The 21,541-nt window shown below is 40.2% G+C and overlaps 1 protein-coding gene across 1 annotated transcript in view; it reads right to left on the bottom strand.

Moving 5' to 3' along the window:
• LOC121670349 (von Willebrand factor D and EGF domain-containing protein-like) overlaps window positions 1-21,541 on the bottom strand; it is a 164,019-nt gene that overhangs the window by 22,963 nt on the left and 119,515 nt on the right. The window contains exons 21-24 of the mRNA XM_042040440.1: window positions 11,807-12,697; window positions 3,988-4,083; window positions 3,131-3,226; window positions 797-892 (exon numbers count right to left, since the gene is read on the bottom strand). Coding sequence (XP_041896374.1) covers window positions 797-892; window positions 3,131-3,226; window positions 3,988-4,083; window positions 11,807-12,697 — 1,179 coding nt within the window. The remainder of the gene's footprint in view (window positions 1-796; window positions 893-3,130; window positions 3,227-3,987; window positions 4,084-11,806; window positions 12,698-21,541) is intronic.

Raw genomic sequence — 21,541 nt, 5'->3', positions numbered from 1 at the left:
ACAAAAGAGAGAGAGAGTAAAAGCAAAGAACTTTTAACAACAAAGTAGTTTTGGTAATAAGGGTGCATTTATATTCCCAGATTCAGGAGGAGTTACTAGAGCTGTACTCAAAAAAAGAAAAGCGAGCACAGGGGTCTTCCAGCTACTTGGGCCCTAAGTTCTCTTTCTTGTATGTTCTGCCTGAGATTCTGGGTCATTAAAGGATTCATTAATTTGGCTTCTGCAGCACAGAGTGAGGAAGAAGCCCAGGATACTGTTAGCCTCAGTCTAGAGCACTCAGCCTAGGACAGGGATTAAAAGTCAGGTCCTGCTCAATCAGAGCAATATTTGATCAGATTTTTAAGCAGGGATCTGCTGAAGTCCTACAGAAGTCTCCCATCCACAACACTTTAGTGTGGTCACATAGGTGATATGAGCTCCATTTGAAGGTAAATTATCACCTGGCTCTGAAACACAGAACAGTACACACCACAGGGTGTACAAAATGAACAAAGTACAGCCATGCTTTAACATTTAATTGAATAGTTGCTAATTAATGATATCAATGACTCAGGTAGTTTTAGAGTAATTATTTAGTTGCCATTAATGGCATCACAAATAAGTGCTTACTCCTTCCCAATACTGTCAGGGACAATAAAATGTGGATTTATGACAGAGTATAACAGCAAAGAAGCACACAGAGTTATGACAAGGAGAGTCTCTGGATATGTTTCATGTGGGGGCAGGTAATATTATAGGTGGTATTTATGTTTTGAGCCTGGGTCCTTTATCAAGATGACAAATAGAACTTTCTTACCTCTCTGGCACTGCAGCCCGTAGAAACCAGAAGGACACGAGCACATATTTGGGCGTACACAGATTCCTCCATTCAGGCACACAGGATTGCACACAGCTGGATGGGAATACGAGATAACTTTATGAATCTGATAACACTGAACTTTTTAGAGTAGGCACTCTTTTACTGCTGCACATGTCATTAGAATTAATATTTCTAGTGATACTGTGAAAAGTTTCATGTAACCCTTGCTGGTCAGTTGTGCTGCAGTATTTGCTCATGGTCGACACAGTGGGAGTATTTCCGTGGTGTTTTAGCATAGCTTGGGGGATGAAATAGACTATAATTTCACATAATAATTTAATTTATTTCAGATGTATTCCTTTGATTCACACAGTTCATTTATTTCCATTCCAGTATTCTCACCAAGCACAATCCCAAGGTAGTAAATGTAGTCAAATAAAATACACCCTGGGTAACCTGGAGATGAGATATTAATTGTTTGCTGCTTTGTCCGCATTCAGCAGAGCATTGTGGCATTTCCATGGACCTGAATAGGTGTGCACCAAAAAACCTGTTTGTTCTGCCTCATTTAAATGCCAGATCCCACAACACATTGGCTCATTCATCACCAACAAAGCCACTGGCTGAGCTCCCTTTGCCTCTTTATGTATCTGTTATTACTCTGGATGATACAGCAGGCATTAGGAATTTAAAGCTGTCTTGCATATTTCTATGTGGCAAGTACAAGACTGTTAAAAAAACCCATTAGAATTGCAAATTGATTTAGATGGGAAGTCAGTGTGTGAAGAATAAGGAATCTGATGAAGTTTTTGTTGTAAAGCAGAGTGACACTTTAAACTAGCCTTTTTCCTTCCCTTTGTCTTTCAGTATCTCACAGAGTAGCCCATTAAATAAATTAAATGCATTTAAGCTTAAATAAATTAAGGGTCACTAAAATGTTTCAGATGAACTAAAGAAGAAATAAAATGTCAATTTGGAAAGAAAAAAAACTAGTGAAATTGTAGTCCGGATGAGAGGCTTTTCTGACTAAGGAGTAGTCACTTATGAAGTCAAAATGGATTTCATTCATTGCTCAAGGGGAATTTGGTTTAGTCACCTCACTGTCCTGGCTAGTTCATAGATGTCCATATTCTTGTCACTCTGTCAGTGTTTGCATTTCTGGTGGTAAAGTCCCTTTTTTTAAATGTTTATACCTGCATTCTTCCCGAGACTGCTATCATAACACTTGAGGTGGGAAACCCTGGAAGTGTCCACAAAATATTCTGTGCAATGCACACAAAACAGTGCCAGAGAGGTGAGTCTGGCAGCCTTTCACCAAAGCTGTCAGCAGACAAAAAAATCCTGCTGCTGTTATTTTGGTCTGGAAGTTACTGCTCCTGTTGCTTGCTGCCTTCTCTTGGAATGATCCTGTTTAAAGCCATGCCAAAATAAAATTTCAGAACTCCTTGAGAAGAAAAAGCAGAGCTAGTGGGAACCAGAATAGCAGTGACAATCCCAGTAATTTCCTGTGGATCATAGCTGGGGTAATTCATGTGTCCTCAGTAGGTCTGTCAGTTTAACACTTACAGGAAGAGCAATCTCCAGGAGAGAGGTTAAAATGACATCTCTCACCTTCCAGGAAAGGTAAGGTAGGCTGAAGGTGTCTCAGACATTTAATATTCACCATGGCAGAGGCAGACTGCCTCTGGAGCCTTGAGGTCTGCCACTGATTAAGGTAGTCCTCGTCTTTTAATATTTCACTATTTTGCATGGCTTGTCCCAGGTGAGTGCTGTAGTGTCTGTGCCTTTGGAGGAAAATATCTCCCCCACCTTTTAGGAATTTGATCCTGAGAGTTCTGAGCTGTGTCTGTGTAAAACTTTGAGCCCAGACTAGAAATAGGTACCTAGTTCCAGTCCACACCTTGTCATTTTGTACTGATGGGTGGAGGTGGCTTTTCCCTGAGCTCTCACACTCCTGTGGGTGCTTTTTGTAGGTGCTCTGAAAGTGAGAGATGCAGGCAGGAGGAGCAGTGTGAATTCTGGCAGCAGTGCATGCTAAGAATTAACTCCAGAATCACAGGAGTTTAAAAAGCAGCAAGAAGGTTTTGTTTGTGGGTTGCCTCTATATAACCCTGAGATTTAGGTAAACGTCTAAGCTTAGGAATACTTACATAAACACCTAAACTTATGAATAGTTACATAAACTCAAGGCCTTTGCAGGTTTTGCCCTGTCCTTGGTCTCCTGTTCTTATGCTTTAATTCTTTAAGCAGAATTCCCAGTCTGAGAATTGTGGGGGAACCACAGGGACTTTGGTCAGCACAGGGTGGGATCAGTCATTGCCAACCACTCACCTGTCTCACAAGAGGGGCTGCTCCAGCCATGCCTGCACTGGCACTCATCTGGTGACACACAGACCCCCCCGTTGTGACAGTGCCTGTTGCACACCACTGGAAAACACACAAAAGATCAAAATCTCGTATCACTTACACCAGTGCAGATCCTAAAATTGCCCTATTACAGCAAATAACTTAGAGTATTAGTCCAGGAGGTAAACTGAGGGTGGAATCTGTCCATTTGGTTTGCTTTCTCTATTAGAAGCTATACACTTAAAATTCTTTGGTTTTTAAGTATTCCAGCTACTCGGTTTCATAGATAAAAGTACATTCCTCTCAAGGGCGACCCGGTATTTAAATAAGCAGCAAGGACTGTGATGATGGAAGTGCACGTGTTTTGCTGATATAGAAGGGTTTGAAGGCTGATTTTCAGATATTGTCTGTATCGAACCTCTTTTTTAACTTGTATTGCAGAGTAACATGATTCCTAATAGGTATGGCTGGTATTTTGTGTTCTCAAACTTAGCATTATTACATTCACTTACAATCTTAAATTTCATAAATATTACTATAAATAACATGCACTCTTTTTTCTTCTTTTTTTGTTTGTTTTTCCAGAAGCAATTTTACGTAGAGAATGTTGATTTAGATGTGCGTATTTCTACATAATACAACTATGCTGCTGGTAGATATGTGCTCTGAAATAGCTACTGTATTACTTCAATGTGTTATCCTTTGTGTTCAATAAGCATTTTAAGGGGAAATACAAGGAAAAAAAGAAAAAGGCTTTTTTTGTCTTTTTTTTTTTTTAAATCTTGTAATTTTCTGCTAATTGACTCATGTAATGAAGAAAGTGTGGGTGAGTTCATACGTACTGGTTTCACATCGAGGCCCTACAAATCCATAAGCACAAGAGCAAGTGTTTTGAGGCAGACAGGTTCCTCCATGCTCACATGGTGGCTCACACTGCGCTGCAAGAGTGAAACACGAGGAAAAAAATACAGTTCAAATATTACATCCTCTGTGGTTATGAGCACAGCACAGGTTACTTCTTTCCCCATCCCATTTTATTAATCCAGCAAGTAATTTGGCTGAGGAAAACACTGCAGGATAGCAGTAGGTATCACATTAGCAATACAGCACTAATGAGCAGCTGTATAAAGTCTGCAAGGGAATGGCTTTAACATAATCATATTCAACTTCTGAACATGCACATTTTTAAGTACATATTTTTGAAGGTGAGGGATGGATGAAGTACAAATGCAGTTATTACTCAAGACCTCACCCATCGCTCTCTACAAATTTGCCTTGTGGATGGTCAGTAAGCCTTAACAGGTGTCAGATAAGGCAGAGATTAAGTGTTTCTTCCTTATAGAAAAGAGTTGTATGTGGATTTGTCAGCAAAATGACAAACATTTAAGCAAAAAAATTAATATTTAATGAGTAACATGAGCTCTGCAGATTAGATAAAGATTTCTTGACTCATTTCAGTATGCAATGTGCTTCTGTGGAAGAAAGAGGATGAATGTGGAAAGGACTACACCTCCTGAAACAGGCTATTTGTTGAAGGCATGTTTTTTTTTTAAATATTGATCATTATGAATCTAAAAATTTTATTGTTCCTGGATCCTGGAAGGTTTGGCCCCTTAAACCTAAGATCTAAGGCAGGTACCTGACACTTCTATTTGTAACCCTCTAATAAGGGGTAATTGTGTATGGCAAACTCAAGAGAGGAGAAGGAAGGTCACTGAAGGGACAAAATGGTCACTGAAGGGACAGGATGACCACTGACGCTCAAAGGAGAAGCTCTGTGACAGGAGCAGAGCAAGAAATGTGTGCCAGAGGCTCTTCATGACTCTGGGAAAAAGAAAGGCACCTCACATACCAAAATGAAAAATATCTTCCCTTGTGTGTAGGAAGTGAATACAGAGAAATATGTTGTACTTTGGCTCACTTCACTGGCAGAGTTTTGTCTCTTATGAAGGATATGAAGCTAAGCAAGGTTATTCCAAGGAAAATGAGAAATGAAGCTAACGAGACCTGAAACAAAGTGTCTTTCATTTTAAGTATTGTTACAAGGGAAGAGAACTTTAATGCACCACGTTTTGTTCTTAAAGCTGGAAAATGGGCAATGGGAATGGAAAGATAAATGAAGGACAAATTCCTGGGGCACCATAAAATTTTAATGCAGTTATTGTGGTGAAGACTTCCTCACCTCTTGTGATTATCACCAAGCCATGGAATATGAACTTTGACATCCAAAAAATAATGAAAGCCCTCACACATTTTCCAATTGCAGACAAGCTCCAAGAACATGCTTTAAAAGAAACCATTTTGACACAAATAGCATTGAAGAAATATATTTGGTGTTTATCTGTGAAATTTTCAATGCTGCATTATGTAACTTTAGGATTTGACCTGCCTGAGAACAGAAAACTTACAAGGTGTATTTTAGACCCATACTGTATATGCTGAGAATGTCATTAAGCCAAATTTGGTTTTTGAGTAGATGGGCTAGAAGGTTTAGACATTTGCAAATCAACATGTGCTTAGATGAAATTCCAAGTGTACATCTGTGAAAAAAAAAGGATAAAACCAAATCATCATTGTCTGGGCAAGTGAATAGATTCAGATAAGTTTAGATCAGATATTAGGAAGAAATTATTAGCTGTGAAGATGGTGAGGCATTGGCACAGGCCGCCCAGAGAAGCTGTGGCTGCTCCATCCTTGGAAGTGTCCAAGGCCAGGTTGGATGTGGCTTGGAGCAACCTGGGACAGTGATTTCTTTGCAATTAGATGTTAAAAGCAGATAGAATTGGTTAATAACATCTGTTTGGAGATAAGGGGAGCACCAAACCTGGGGAAAAATGTACCACTCTTTTTGAAGTGCATTAAATGTGATTGCCTTTCCTGTAGGATGATGGTTACATAAAGCCTCCAGGTGCCTAAGTGCTGTGCCAAGCACGGTGACATTCAAGCATATTACGCTTTATTTCAGCGTGGTTTGTGTGTAGCACTTAAAGCAAGTGTGTCCGTGTGAATAGAACACTTTCCATCTGGCCTTTGCAGATTCCAAGATGCATCTGAGCTGTCAGAAAAGAACATGGTATTTTGGATATTAAAACGTTTCGCTCTTACCGTGACATTTAATAGTAAAATGTTTAAAACTGTTCTATTACTGGTGAATAGCAAAACATAAAAACAGAACACTGGCTGCTCTGTGAGAAGGAGAGTAATATTCACTTAAAAGACATTTCCCACTGTAATAGAAATATACTGCTTGTGTCAAATTCTTTTCCCAAACTTCTATCTTTCATCTTCTGGAATGAATATTTTTTTCTGTGAGCATTTGCTAAGTTGTAGAAAGGTATTGTGGTGGTTTTATACTAAGCAGTTTTGGATAGGAAAAAATAACAGCAAAGAGGCAAACATTGCTGCAAATGGTCAATCTTGCTGTCAAGTGTACGTATGTTTATGTTTACAATTTAAAATCTGGAGGTGAAAATGGAGAAGTGCATTATTGTTTTCTTTGAAAAGGCTTTCTGGGAAATATCCCCAAACTTCTATTTTCCATTAAAATGAGATCATACAGTTCTTATAAGTTTCTCTGCAATAACTTCAGGGGCACTCAGGAATACCAGATGCTGTGCTGTTTCTCTCATTTTCCATAGCCTAATCAGCAAATGTCTTCCAGGACAGAGTTATTGCTTAGCATCTCCACAGTGAGTAACTCCCTGTGCCATCCACGTGTGAGGCCCTGGGTCTGTGCAAATAAAGCCAGGCTTGGAGCTGAGAGAGCATTGCCTGCTTAAAATTTTGAACAGCAGTCAGATCAGGACAGGCTTCACTGGAGGGAGAGTAGTCTACCTTGTTTCATTGTGCATTATTTATTTCCTTTCAAAGACACATTAACCTAACTTCCTAAATGTGTGGATGAAGCTTTAATATGTTCAGCACAAGGCAGAGGGAAAAAAGGGAAAAGAAAGTTCCTAGGTTGTTGTTTTTTCTTTTGAAAAGTTGTGGACTGAAGCACTTCTTTCACATGTAAGACACACAGGTAAATGAAATGAAGCATAGGATTAAAGCATGTGTTACTGCAATTCAATTAACTCATCACATATTTAAATAGTCCAGCAGTCTGAAGCCCAGTTGTGAGAGAAAAGTCCATCACAGCAACTGGAATATTAACAAGAGAAACTTGACTAAATAAATTGGGAATACCAATGCAGACAACAGTGCTGGTTAAGTTGTACTGATGGATTTTGTTTTGTGAAATGTCAGCTGAGTGCTCACCTGTGGTCAAAAAACCTAAATAAAATGTTAGGAATTGTTAAGAAAGGAGCAGACCACAAAATGCCAGACTTCATTATGGTCTATATCCATGGTGAACTCCATCTTAAATACCATGGGCAGGTCAGATCCCTCAGCTCAGGAAAGCTACAATAAAAGTGGAAAAGATGCAGAAAAAGAAGCAAGGATAAATAAACAAAGTTATAGAAGAACTTTTGTACAAAGAACAAGTGACTATACCAAGTCCTTCGGAAGGGCATGACTTTAGGATAGCAAACTGTGAAGTCAGACGTGGCCTGGAAAGGGTGGACAGGGTAACACTCAAAGGCATCGCCTTGGTGTTTTGGAGCACATGATCCATAACCTCTGAGAAGCTATTCCCCACACCACCCCTATATCTTTCCCACATGTTGCCAGACAAATGGAGCTGGCAGCTCTTGGAGATAGAGGAAGGATTTTGGTCTGATATGGTAGATCTTTTGGGGTATAAAACATCAAAAGAAATGAATGTGAGCTACTTGAATTTTCTCCTCATTTCATCCAGCTGTACATGTGAGGTCATAATGCTTTCCCAACTCCATCTCTCCTGTTATTTTGAAAATTATTTGGTTTGAAAAGTGGTTTTGCAATGTCAAGGCAATGCTGTGCTTTTAACGCTCGAGCAGAAAGCATGACTCCAGCTGTTCTAGACTTCCCCTTCTCCCAGAAAATACTGTGCAAAACCAATAAAATATTCCAGAGTTTTACTGACTTCACCCTCTTAAGGATATTTTTCTAAAGCATTACATCTTTATCTTCAATAGGAATGCTGAGGTTCTTTTATGACTGCTAAAATACCAGAAAGATACCAGTCCTTAACTGGCAACCTAATCCAAAATAGTTTTAAATAATTGTCTGTATTCTTTGAAATGGAGACTGTCTTTTTAATGGTACACTTTTAGTGATCAGACACTCCCTATCAAAGGAGCTTGGAGTTAGGGAAACAAAACAAAAGGGATGACCAGAAATTGGGCTTAAATTCTTATGTTTCATCAGTTTTCAAGTCTAGGTCTAAGAAAAAAGCACAACGATACCCGAAGCAGAATTTTTCATTTATCAAATGGAAAGGAAGTGTTCCACCTTAGGGCACCCTAAGGAACTGCCGGAGTACAACAGCTGCTCTCAGGCAGTGCACAGACCCTGGTGAATGAACTGAGCCCAGGGAAATGACAGCATTTTTTCCCTTTTCCTTGTCCAGTGGCTGCAGCATCTTGGCAAGTGACGGCCTGTTCCCCTTGGTAGAGTGGGGGACAGAGGCAGGATGACAAGGAACAAGTAGGGTGACTACCAACACTAACAAATATTTCAGAGGATTAGCCCCAAGTGTTACAAATCGCTGCAGAACATGTGTCCCTTGTAACACACCAGAGAAAATGTCAGAAATGCTCTGACAACAATCCTGTTTGGGCTCGTTCTGCGTTATTGCAGTGCTGGGTTTTCATTCAACTGGCATGTGGAGCTGAAATGTGTAAAGCTCTGTTCGTGCTCTGACACTCCTGCAGTGCTCTTTGGCAGGTGATTCGTGCTGTCCCGAAAACTGCTAGAAGGACGCTGTAACAATGCATTGGTTTTTACTGCATATATCCTTGGAAACGGCACTCAGAGTGAAAATAAGGTGTTTAGCAACCTCCCTCATCACCAGAGGAACACTTGGCTAAGCTTACTCCATAAATGCCAGAGAGCATCTTCTGCAAGAGAAAATGTGGGAGGATCCAGTGGACTACAGCAGGCCTTACCTCCCCTACTTATTTTTTATTTTATCCCCTACCTATTTTAGGTGATGCTGACTGTCTCCAAAACACTGCTCTGAAATGAAGCTTTTAAAGCTGGCCTGTTTGGCTGTGAAATCTTAACATTAGGCTACTAATAAAAGGTCATATTGCCTTTGTGCAGGAAGGGGAAAGAGCAGTAGAACCTTCAGGAACTGCTTCATCTCCCCTCAGCTGCAGAGTATGTAGCAGCTGACAGAGGGAAAAGAATTAATAATCTGTAATTCTTATTGTGCCGAAGCAGGAGGAGCAAAAGCAGGGTTCTGCTTCTGACAGACAACACAGATGTCAGTAGTGAAGGGAGTGATCCAAATGGAAGTAGCTGAAATCATCTGAAAATATCTCAGTTTAGATGTCTGAATATAAGGCAAACACACTGACATTTAACTGTGCTCTTCCAAAAGAAAGTAGGAGGTTACACATGATGATCCCCAGGGGTCTCTTCCATCCTGTGGCCCTGTGAGTCTGTGACCCCCAGTGCAGGACAACAAAGCAGAGGGAGAGGACTTCCAACTTAACCATGACAGGGAGAGTGAGGAGCTTGTCCAGAGGGATATTAAAGATACAAAATGTGTTAGGATACACTTTAGAAAAGAAATTTATTTTCAGGGTGCTGCTTATGTTTTTTTCCTACTAGTCCTCCGAGCCTGATTTTGAATCTGCACATTTGGGAAAAAAAAAAAATTGCATTTTATCATGAAATTTATACCACTGGGTAAAGTACTTCTTATTTTAAATTGTTTTCAGACATTCTCATTAAACAAAGGTCACATCCCCTCAAGATCCAAAGGTATTAAAACTTGCTATCAGTGGGCTGGCTCTTCTATCTCGTTGAATTTTGATATGAAATAAGATGGTGATGACTATCAATAGTGTCTGAGTCTCTTGACATTTTTGCTCACTTGCCAAGGATTGCCTGGAGATTTTGCAAATGTCGGTCCCATCTGAGTTTTGATTTTTTGCCAACATTTGTGCCTTCTGTTCTTAGAGGGCACTGCTGTCTTGAGGGGAGTCGGTGTAGTTGTGTGGGCATTGCAAGGTGCTGATAGCTGAGGTTTTGACAAGCCTTAATCCAAGAAATTACCCTCATTTTTCGACCTCATCTGTCACGATGAATCACCTGCATTTGACATGGGAAGAGACATCCCTGTCTGGAGGCACAATGGGTGCTGTTCACAGCACTGGCCGTGCTCCAGGGTACAGGTGTGCAGGGGGGCTCGGGATGGAGCAGAGCAGGGAAGGGACAGGCTAATTATTGAGTCAGGTGTCATGGTCGGTGACAAGAGACGAAAAAAGGATGTTTGTGTATCATGTCATCGAGTCCCAAGACGCAGAATGATGTTGGTAATAAAGTATTTCATCCTAAGGACTCTCCAGGGAGATTTTCAGTAATACCAGAGATTGAAGAAAACATCTTGCAAGTAAAAGGCAGAGAGGCAGATTTACATTTTAAGGCAGATTTATGTTTTAAGGACTATACTGATGGGCCTACTAAACACACAGGAGCCTTATGTCCATAGCTGTAAATATTCATATGTACATGGGCCTGGTCTTTGAGAGGAGGCCTTTCTGTGGCCTTGCTTTGAGTCCCAGTACCAGAACCTGTTTGGTACTTTTCCATCTCCAGGTATAAAACAGAAGTCAAAGACAGACTCCTTTGTGCCAAATAACCCTAAATCCTTTAGGAGGGGCTTTTCAGAAATGTGCAAATAGGCAAAAAAATTGAAGTGCCCAAGATTACAGTAACCTTTTCTTGTACATTTTGTACTATATCCCCAGCAGTGCTCTGAGCTCAGAGGGCTGCAGCAGTGCTGGGGGCTTCACATCCCTACAAAGCCTGGCTTAGAGCAAGGAATCCCTGTAAGGTCCTTCCCAGTACCTCATGGCTGAGACCCCCCTGCTCTGTGCATGAAGGATGAGAGACCAGACAAGAAAGAGAGGGGAATTAATGATACAAATACTTTTGCTTTGTGTGGTGGAAGGCCAGTTAAGATATCAACTTATCAGGGGAATGTCAGCAAAAGGTGTGATTAATGATAGCAAAGTCAGGGAATTCATTGCTTCAACAAAATGCATAATCCTGTTGTTTTATGGAGGGATTCTCAGGTGCTTAATAAATAACTCAATATACTGTGAAAACCCTTCTGGTGTCACACATTTCAAATGACAAGTTCGGTTTCGTATGTAAGATATTAGGTAGATATTTACAAGTAATTTTTAAGGTATTAGAAAAATTCGTTTTTCCTAGAATATGTTGTATAGAGAAGTAGAATCAATTTTACTCTTTCCCACAGAAATTTTATATGGCTTTGAATGTGATGACTTTAGTAGAATGAATCTGGCGCTAAGCAAGATCACAATCTGTCCCTGGTTTTAATAGATTAGATGGTATCAAATAAATATGTCATTTCTGTAAGCAGAAAGAGCTGCTTCAAAGTTATAGGTTTTATTTACTATTTTGAAATATAATTGGTTTTGAAAACAGAATGGTCCCAACCACAAACATCTCCAATTTTATAATAAAACTTTATTTTACTTTGGAGAATTATTAGGCTTAGAGTTATACGACTGTTTTAAAGAGGATTTTCTCCCTTACCTTCACATGTAATTCCATCACCTCTGTATCCAGGGGGACAAGGACCACATTTAAACCCTCCATCTTCATCTGGCTCGCACTGCACACCAGTGAAACACGGCAGATCAGCACACACCACTTTGTGGTGCACTCCACCGCTGGTTTTTGGCAGTTCCACAGCATCCATTGCTCTGCTGGACAACTTCCTGGCTGCTGTGGTCTGTGCTGGAAGCCTTGCTCCAGGAGCAGACCCTGCTGGGGCACCAACATTCCAGGAAGCAGCATCAAAGGAAGAACCTGACCAATGGTGAGGGGAGGGCAGGTGTGTTGCCAAAGGAGATGCTCTGGGCTGCTCTGTAGGGAAACCCTGGGTTGGTTTATTCCTCAAGACTGCAACTGGACCGGGCCATTTCCTGGGAGAATGACCATACCTGGAACGAGTCTGCTGAACAGCATGTGACCTTGCAGAGAATGAACCTGCATTTGTGTTGGGATGAAGAGGAGCAGGCCGTGCTGTAGCTGCTTTGTGCTGCTTAAGATGGAGGGGGGTGTGGGAGGTCACATTGACACCTGGGGCTCTGGGCTCTGGCTCCTCATGCAGAACGGGGGTGTGTGTGTCAGCTCTTTTCTCAAGAATAGGTTGTTTCTCAGGTGCTGTGAACTCCATACCAGGTTGTTTTGCTGACGATGTCTGAGCTTGGGAAGTCTTCCTTTCCACTGTAAAGGATGGAGTATGAATGACTGTGGGGTTTCCTTCCAAAAGGAATGTAATATCCTGTCGTGGAATTTGGGTTTGGGAAAGAAGGGAAAATACATTTCTTGATGTCTTAGATACATCTTCTGGGTGAGAACCTCTAACATCTTCAATATTTCTTCCAGGAAAATCCACGTAGCTTTGGGAAGATCTTGAAACTGGGGCAGAAGGAAGATACACATTAGTTAAATTTGCTGGTCTAGAGTTTGAAGGAAACACAGTGAACATTTGGGTTTGGAGCAAATGGCAGAACATCAATTCTAGAAGTAAAAGAGTTAATTATGTATGCTAAAGGCAGGTTTATGCCAGCTGGCTTAGAAATGACATGGGGTTGCTGCTGTGGGTGACACCAGCGCTGATGCACAGGGAACTGCCGTGGTGACACTCCAAGGGTGGCATTCATGAACCAGATGAAATATATTTTTGGTAGCAAGTCTCAGGGAAGGTCAGGCAGTATTTGAGGTGCAACACTGGGCTGACATGCAGGGATTGAACTGCGGCCAAGCAACAACACTTGCCATGCTGGTTTACTAATTTTGGCTTACACTAGTCTGTGAGATACTGTGCACCTTTTTTTGTGGTGAGTCTTCCAGTTCTTGACCTCCTGAGCCAAAATTTGCTTCTTATTACCTGCCTATACTGCAATGCTGTTTGGATTGCAGCTCTTTGAGTCAAGGAGACAGTTTGGCACAGACGGATATTGGAGATGGAGAAACACTCAATGTTAACATGACCCTTGGCAAGATCGTGCCCTGGAGAGGCTTCAGTGCCATCACACCAGTGGGTGACTCTGGAATGCTTCTGCAGCCCTTAGGGCAAAAGGGAAGTTTTAGAAAAGCATTTAAAGGAGGCAAATGGAGAAGCTTTGTTGGTGCTGTGTACAGCTCCCTCCAGACGTGAGGGGCAGCGTGTGAGGGAGGCAGCTGGTTTGTTACTGTCATCCTCTTGTCCCAAAGCCAGCCACCTTTTCAGCTGCGTAAGGAGGGATGATAGATGGGCAGAGGGGACTCTGTGAAGGGCCTTGAAAGTGGAGACGAGTAGCTTGAATCAATACTTTCAGGAAGATTAATGGCCATCTGCTGACGCTAATGAATGGAAGAGGCTATTTTTAACCGGTTCTGGCATACTCACTCCGTAGGATATGGGATATATTGGATCCTGAACAAACACCCTCGCTTGGTTCTGGGGTTAACCCCATGCAGGATGCACCTCTTTCTTTTAAATATAAATATTAATCACTTTGTAAAAACTCCCTTTGATGGAGATCTTAACCATAGTTAGCAAGGAAAGAGATTCAGATGCTTGGCAAGGGTCAGATGAAAGTTAGGGCATTGACTGGACCAAAGCAAATCCTGGCAGCCGAAGCAGTGTTTGTTTGGCTGATAAATAGTGTCATTCTCCTGGCAGCTGATGAGTTTCTATTGCCCTGAAGCACAATGTTTTGGAGATTTACAGTGGTACTGGATCGAGCTATGGCCATCAGTAGGTAAATACAGGGTATTTAGTAGAGCAGAAGGTAAATACACGGATTTCAGTGTCCAAAGTAAGGCTGGTGAATGATGAGGAGACACACAGAAAAGAGATGATGAAGCAGGAGGACATCAGCAAAAGGAGCATGTGAGGATAAGAGAAGTCAAGGGATTTTTAAAAATGAATGAATGAGAGAAAGATGAAAGAAATATCTCCATAGAAAATTATCAGTAATATATGATCATTACAGCCCTCAGAAAATTTGATTTAGGGTCCAGAAATCAACAGGAATGACAGTGAAAGGCTAATGACCTCTCTGACAAATTTCCAAAATGAGCCCTGATTATAGCTTTGAGCTCCTTTCACTGTGTCGTAATTAAATGGGTTTTCCTCCTGATTAAATTTGAGAGACTGGTAAGGGGATCAGACTGACTACCTGGGAAAGGGAAATCTTTTATTTCTTTAGCAGATGATATAGGTGAGGTACCCATCCTTCAAGTAAGATTCATCTTTCCCTGTAAGTGGGAACACATTGTTGGAGTATTTCTGTGATAAGGTAATTTTTACATCTCAAATACTATCGATGAAGAGTAGTGACACATTTTTGTTGGTTATTCATTATGATATATACTGATCACACTCCCTCAGCCACTCTCTAGAGGTGACTAAACTTCATGAGATGTTGCTGTTATTCAAATGTGGAGACCAGAGCATCCTCTCAGCTTTCGTTGTTTCAGATTTTTGCTTATATTGATAGTGTGCAATTTAGTTCAGATAAGAACATGATAGATTTTTTCTGGAATACCTGAAAATTTCTTTCTGGAGCCTTCCAAATATCTAAATAAGCTAAAACAAAGAAAGCAAACCAAAAGAATGCGGGCTCAGTTGTCTGTAGTCAGCAGCTTTCTAAAATCCTGCATTATTTAAATTTATTTTCCTTGCTGTTGATCAATATCTTCAAATGTATGACCCATTATCAATGCAAATGGTGAGTGTGTGAATCTGTTTTTCCCTGCTCTGCCAGCATATGATTACATATTGGATTGGATGAAATCACCAAAAAAGCCCTACAAGGCTCAAGGTTATCTGATGGAACAAACCCAGGTTTTCCCTACCTGTCACTGTTTCTGCCCATACTAATGGGGAAATGTGCAGCAGTGGAATAATTGAGTTTATTTTTCACAGAGGTAGATAAGAGACGGAGACGCTGCTGCTCTGCTCCAGCTGTGCATGGCAGGACCTCTGTTCTTATTGATGGACTGCCCCACTCTAAGCAGAGCATCATTCCCACATGGATCAGCTCCCAAAAAGACAGATTCCTCTGTCGTCCCCTATCTGGGGAAGATTAGAGCAAGGGTGACAGAGGACAAATTTCTGAGACGCAGATTTAACATCCCTCATCCAACTTGACACCAGGACACTTTCCATCCATGTGGTGCAGGAGTTTCCCAGCCTGTGACTCTCCAGCCCCTGGTTCTCCCAGGCTTTCACACTAAGCTCACAAATCAGAACCGTCACAACCAGACCCTGGCTCTCCAATGCCATCATGGTGTTGCTAAGGCACAGCAAATTCTGACTTCTTCTCTCACTTCCATCTTATAGTGAACTAATAAATATCTGTATTTGAAGAGGATCAAGTTCATTCAGAAGGAAATAAAATGATAGCTTAATCTGGTGAAAACAGCCGTTCACAAAGAAGGCACTTGACATCTCTTAACCCGAGGTGGGATATCAACGTTCTGAAACAGAAAAGAAATCCAATATATTTTTTCACTTCTGATTTTATGGTTTGGGGGTTTTTTGGTTTGTTTGTGGTTTTTTTTTTGTTTGCATTTTTTTTTTTGTTTTGATTTTTTGTTTTGGTTTTGTATTTTTTTTTTTTTTTTACATTTACAGTCTTTCAGAAAAAGACCAGATCCAGAGTTGAATTAAGAGAAGTCACATACCCTTATGACCCCAACTACTTCTGTTCCCAGTGAAGCAGCACACATTCCATACCCTGCTTAGAACAAGGTGCACCAGGCTGGTTGCCATATTCCTTGGTGTTGTTTCCCCACATCTTTGCTGGGGTTAGACTCACACACCTTCCCACTGTTCCTCCCAAGCCACATGCCTCAGAGACAGCCCCATCCTGACCAAAACTGGCAGCTGACACCTCAAACACTTGCTTAAGCTGCCTGCAGATATGAGTGTTTATCACCTTTCCATTGCCATGCTTATCTTTGCAGCTGTTAGAAACTTGCCTTTTAGTTTTTAAAGATGAGTGTAAATTTTTATTTATGTAATGACTTGAGAGAGACACTGTAAGCACCACCATGTAATCTCAAGTGCTTCTCTCTCTTTTAATCTAATAAAATGCCCCAAACCAGTCTAATCTTCAGGTGGAGACTGGCTCCTTCTCCTTAAGAGACTCCGCTGGCTGTGGCCACTTCCGCCTGTCGCTTCAGAGGACTATGGGCACCTTTAATTCTGCCTGAGTTACAACTCTCTCAGAATTCTGTGAACAGTTTAAGAATTCATTATTAACACAATTCAATAAATTTACAATTTGTGTAGTTTTAGAGCTATTAACATTTAGTAGTACCTGCTGTCCAGCCCATTTCTCATTCAGAGGAATGTTGGCAGAGAAATGCTCTTCTGACATATTACACTGTGTGGGTCATCATTTAAAATTTGAAACATCTACCAGCACATAAATCTTATTTAAAATGTCAAGAGAGAACAGAAAAATTACCCTGGTCTAAGAAGTCTTGTTACCAGAGTGCTGAGGATATTCCCATTTCCCTCTGTATGTTTTCATATTAATATTTTTGTCTGTATTTACTTGGTGAGAAAAGGGAAACAAGAGCAGCTGTCAATAGGATGCTCTGGGGAAATTCAGGTTTTTTCATCAATCCTTATCCTTCTCTTCTATATTATTATGTTCTGGCATTACTTTCTTCTCTAGTCAGTGTGTTTAATTCCTGAATCTCTTGTTTTGCCATCGAGGCATACCCTAATGTCTTCCCTCTCCTAAATATTCAGTAATATAGTTTTGATTCTCCCTTCCTTCCTCTTAAGCACCCAGAAGTTTCCCACATTAGATGCTGGTTGGAATTCCCAGTCTCCATATCCCTTCTCCTACAATCACAAGCAGTAACTCCCAGAACAAACTCCTCACCACCTTTAAGTGAAATACAGCTTCAACCTCACAAGTGTTACAAAGAGTTACTTCCAGAATTATTTTTGTAGCAACAAAAGCATTTCAAGGGCTCATTGTGATCAGGATATTAGTGTAAATTTAGATAGGAGCTTAATTTTAGACCTAATGCTCTGTTACCTGTTTCTTATGTAAAAAAATTGGAAAGTAAAATGTGTTGTAGACCTGGTGTGCCTCACATCCACGCAGCTCAGCACAGGGCAAAGCAGCCACACGACTCTCTCTCCATCCGTACAGGAGAATTCAGTCCTTGTGCTCTCAAACCACCACTTCTGTGATGGGTAAATTTACTCACTCGATGCTTTAATGATGAAATTAAAAAGTGAACATCTAGTTCACTGTCCCTGAGCTCTTTCAGCCTGATAGAAAATGAGATTGTGTCGCTGATGTTGCTGTCTGGTGAGCAATTTTCTTCCCCTTCACCTACCAAAATCATGAGCAACAGGGAATAGTCTGTGGACTCTGCACCACTCAGCCACTTGTGATTATAACAACTCCTCTGCTTCAGACTCTTGTTTGCCAATGTGGCTGCAGCTGCACATACACAATTCTCTAAACACCATTCATGATTTGCAAGACAAAATTGTCTTGTGTCAATGAAATACAAAGTTATTCTGCTCTAACACAACAATTTTGTGGAGGAGAAAACCTGGGATCTTCAGTCAGCTCACCCACTAGACCTTGTTTATGAGTCTCTCTGTGTTCAGAGTAAATGATTCCCACAAATGGAATGGGGTCTAGGCTCTGCTATCAAGGAGGTCTTTTACCAGTTCTGGGATGCTGAAAATCTATGTGCATATACAAGAAAATATTACCTGAGTATGAGGTAGTGAGTTTGCTTATGTCACATTAAAGGTCATTTATCATTTTTGCATCACTGTGCAGTTCATTCAGCTCAAGGTTTTCAGAACAATATAATTGACATCTCAATTCATTAACTGATGTCTTTACAGAAAATGGGGATTCAAGGATGGCTGCTCAGGAAAGAAACAGTTCATGAAAATACAAATTATCAACTACATGACAAAGTTTTCAGTCTTATCTGAGGCATGTCAAGGAACACAAAAAGATTTTCCCTTTCATACTGAACAAATACAAAACAATTATTAGAAAGATTTTGATTAGGTATAGCTCTTTTTTTATAGGGAGTATTTTTCTATTCGTTAAACTTTTTCAATAGAAAGAAATATGATTTAGAGTTTAAGAAACAAAAAACCTTTTGGGAAGTTTAAAAGATTGTGAAGATTAATTTTAGAGTGATTGTGAAGATTACATGAAAGAAAAAACTAAGAGGAACAAACAGTTGGGACACCAATACTGCCTCATTTTATATTCATTTAAGCCAAATTTCTCACAGATTTAAATGATCAGCTCCTGTTTTTGTAGTACTATCAGTACTATCAGGCCATGAGCTGGAGTCCTAGAATGAGAGTCAATTCTGAAACTGATAAAACAGCTTTAAATATGAAATTTATTATTATTTCCCCCTATGATCTGCTTTCCAAGCAAGATTCTTGGGACAAGACATTGTATACAGGCAAAGTGCAGGAAGGCGATGAACAGAATGACTGAAAAATGGGTCTTTGAGTAAAAGAATGTATTTTGAGCACTTTGTTTCCAGACTCTGTTTGTTGGGGGACTTTCTTTATTTCTTTTGTGATTTTTTTTCTGTACATTTTCAATACAAATTTTAACATCAGGGTCTCTGGAGACAGTGTTTTTAAAATGGTGTAAGAATTACAGATTGCAGAGATGTGAGCATGCTCCCCACACATGGATATTTTTTCCTTCCCTATCAACAATTTTCTTTACCAGTCTCTTTTTTGGGATTGCACATGGAGGTTTATAAACCTGCTATGTTTTTTACAAACAATGTTTTCTCAAACACCTCTTCTACCTTCCAGTTTATTTCAAGATTTAATTGAAAACTTCCCTCCTGTGGGTTGGAAAAAACACAAAATGTTTGATGTGCTCTCATCCCTTGCACAGGAGCTGTGCTCCTCTCACTGCTTTATTGCCAGATCTCCATCTGTGCTCCTTACATTCCTTGGGTCTAACCCCTTCTCTGCTGCTGTTTTCAGAAGTGCTCTTCCTGTGCTTTTCTCTGAATACCCAGCTAAGAAAACAGGAAGCAGAAGTGTGGCTGTGTTTCAAAACACTCTGGATCACCCACTTAATCCCCTGGTAGCTGTTTTATCACCCTTCCTTTCATTATCCCTTGTCCGTCTTTCAGGTCTGAACTTTTACCTCTCCTCTTTTGTGTTTTGCCTCCTCCAATTATTGGAGCCTGAAACTGTATTATTTCAGCAGCTACAAAGGTGGTGTTAAGATAGAGTTCATGGAACTAAATTATATTTTCTATTCAAGAACTGACAGTATATCTTACTTCTCAGAACTGAGATAGATGGAAAAATTAATAGAAACTGTGTTCTTATCTGATGATGCCTCATGGGCCTTCAGACTCTCTCATGGCACGAACAGGTTGATAGATATATACAAAACAGGCTAAATTAAGGCAGATCATTTCTGAAGCACCCCTGTCTAATTCTCTGAAATATCTATGTAGAATCCTTTAGAACAGCAATAATAGATTATAAAGAAAGTTCATTTCTTCAAAAGAAAAGCCATAATATTTCTTCAAAGAAAAAAAATAGGCTTAAATTTGAATATTTTACTGCAATTCTTCTTTTACTCAATTCAAGAAATAAATGGTCTAAAAAAAAAAAATATGTTGTTTTGGGCTGTAATCATAAAAAAATTGAGTTATTTTACATATGAAAGCCAAGACACAAAATTAACTATGCCTTACCGGGAACCAGCAATAAATCTATTTTATTATCATGTAAGCATGTATAAATACTCTCAATGAAATCCCACTTTTATGGAATTCTCCACAATTTCAACTGACTAGGTTGACAACTACCTATAGTTTCTTCCTAATTTCAAAAAAAAAGGCAAGGAATTTCAATAATAAGATTTCAGATGTCACAGAAGTCACAGAAGAACTTAGCTAGTTCACTTTGAGAAAACAAAGGTTGGACAAGATCTCTTTTGAGGGCCCTTCCAACTTTGTTATTCCGATTCTCTGAAATTCTAAATCTAATATATTATCAGCATGGGCGATGATTTTCTCCTCCATCCCAGAGGATCAGTTGCCTTGTGTTGGCTGTAGGCTGTTGCTGTACCCCTTCAGGAGTAAACCAACCCTGTTCATGTGATGTGTGATACTTGGGGCAAAATCCACATGATTTGGCAGTGGACATCCCCTGGTTCTGCAAGCAAGTCCTGTGAAGTGGGTGCTACTATACCTTTATGTACCTGTTCAAAACCAGCAAGATGTTAAGGAACCGGTCCTAAATTTGTCCTGAGCAGTGATAAGTCTGCATATTTCATACCTATTTTTACCCTCCGTGCTGTGCTGTGCTTTGTGTTGCTTATGAGTCCTTTCTCTTCAAATCCCTCTTTGCTTTATCCCTTAGTGGCTAAAGTCTCATGTTGCTTTAATGGGGCCAGGATATAGGTCCAGTCTGAGTTACTTCCAGTCCTAAAGGGGCCTTTAAGTGCCTTTAACAAAACAGCAATCTTGTCAAATTTGTGCAAACAGGGTTGGCTCCCTTTAAAAGCTGTGTGCTATTATAGCTGGATGATTAAATGAGCCTGGAAATTCTAAGAGAAGATAATCTTGCTCTGCTCTGTCAATGTAAAAAACTACTGAGCCTGTATCCTGTGTAGATTATTTGTTGGAGACTGAGTTGTTATTATCACTTAAAAGTCATGATGGCCCAGTGATTGCTTAAGCAAAAGGTGGCACATTCTTGGTAGGAGAGAAATGTAATCTGTACTTGATATTCTGATTGAATGTAAATATTATTCATGGCATACAGCTGAGTCCTCTTCCCTAGTGGTTTTATGGCTTGGGCTTCATTGGTCTTCTATTGCTGAACTACATCATTTCCTAAATATATCATCTGTATTGGAAGCACTTAACAAGTTCTGGATTGACAGAGTGTATGGATCAGTGAAGCTGGAGACCATTTATCTTTTAAATTATCTAAACATATTCTTCCCACTGTGCCTACTTTGGTTGTTATGTTTGGGTCATAGTATATAATGTACAGGTTCCTTGATATTTTTCTGAAAATACTTAATATTTTATGAGGTATCCTGAAGGAGGAGAAAGACATGAGAAAGACTCTCTGATTCCCTTTCAGTCTTGACAAGTACAGGAGTGGATTTCCAGTGGCAATTACAGACTCAGAGGGCAGCAAAGGGTCAGAGCTTCTGTCCAAAATGCCAGGCTGATCCAGGCCTCATGAGAAGATTGCTGGTATGC

This window comes from Corvus kubaryi, unplaced genomic scaffold (genome assembly GCF_017639235.1).
Source record: "Corvus kubaryi isolate FWS band 111438036 unplaced genomic scaffold, C.kubaryi_AGA036_p1.0 37396, whole genome shotgun sequence".
NCBI lineage: Eukaryota > Metazoa > Chordata > Aves > Passeriformes > Corvidae > Corvus > Corvus kubaryi.
The sequence above is the reverse complement of the archived record's forward strand: the minus strand, read 5'-3'. Positions and strand labels throughout refer to the sequence as shown.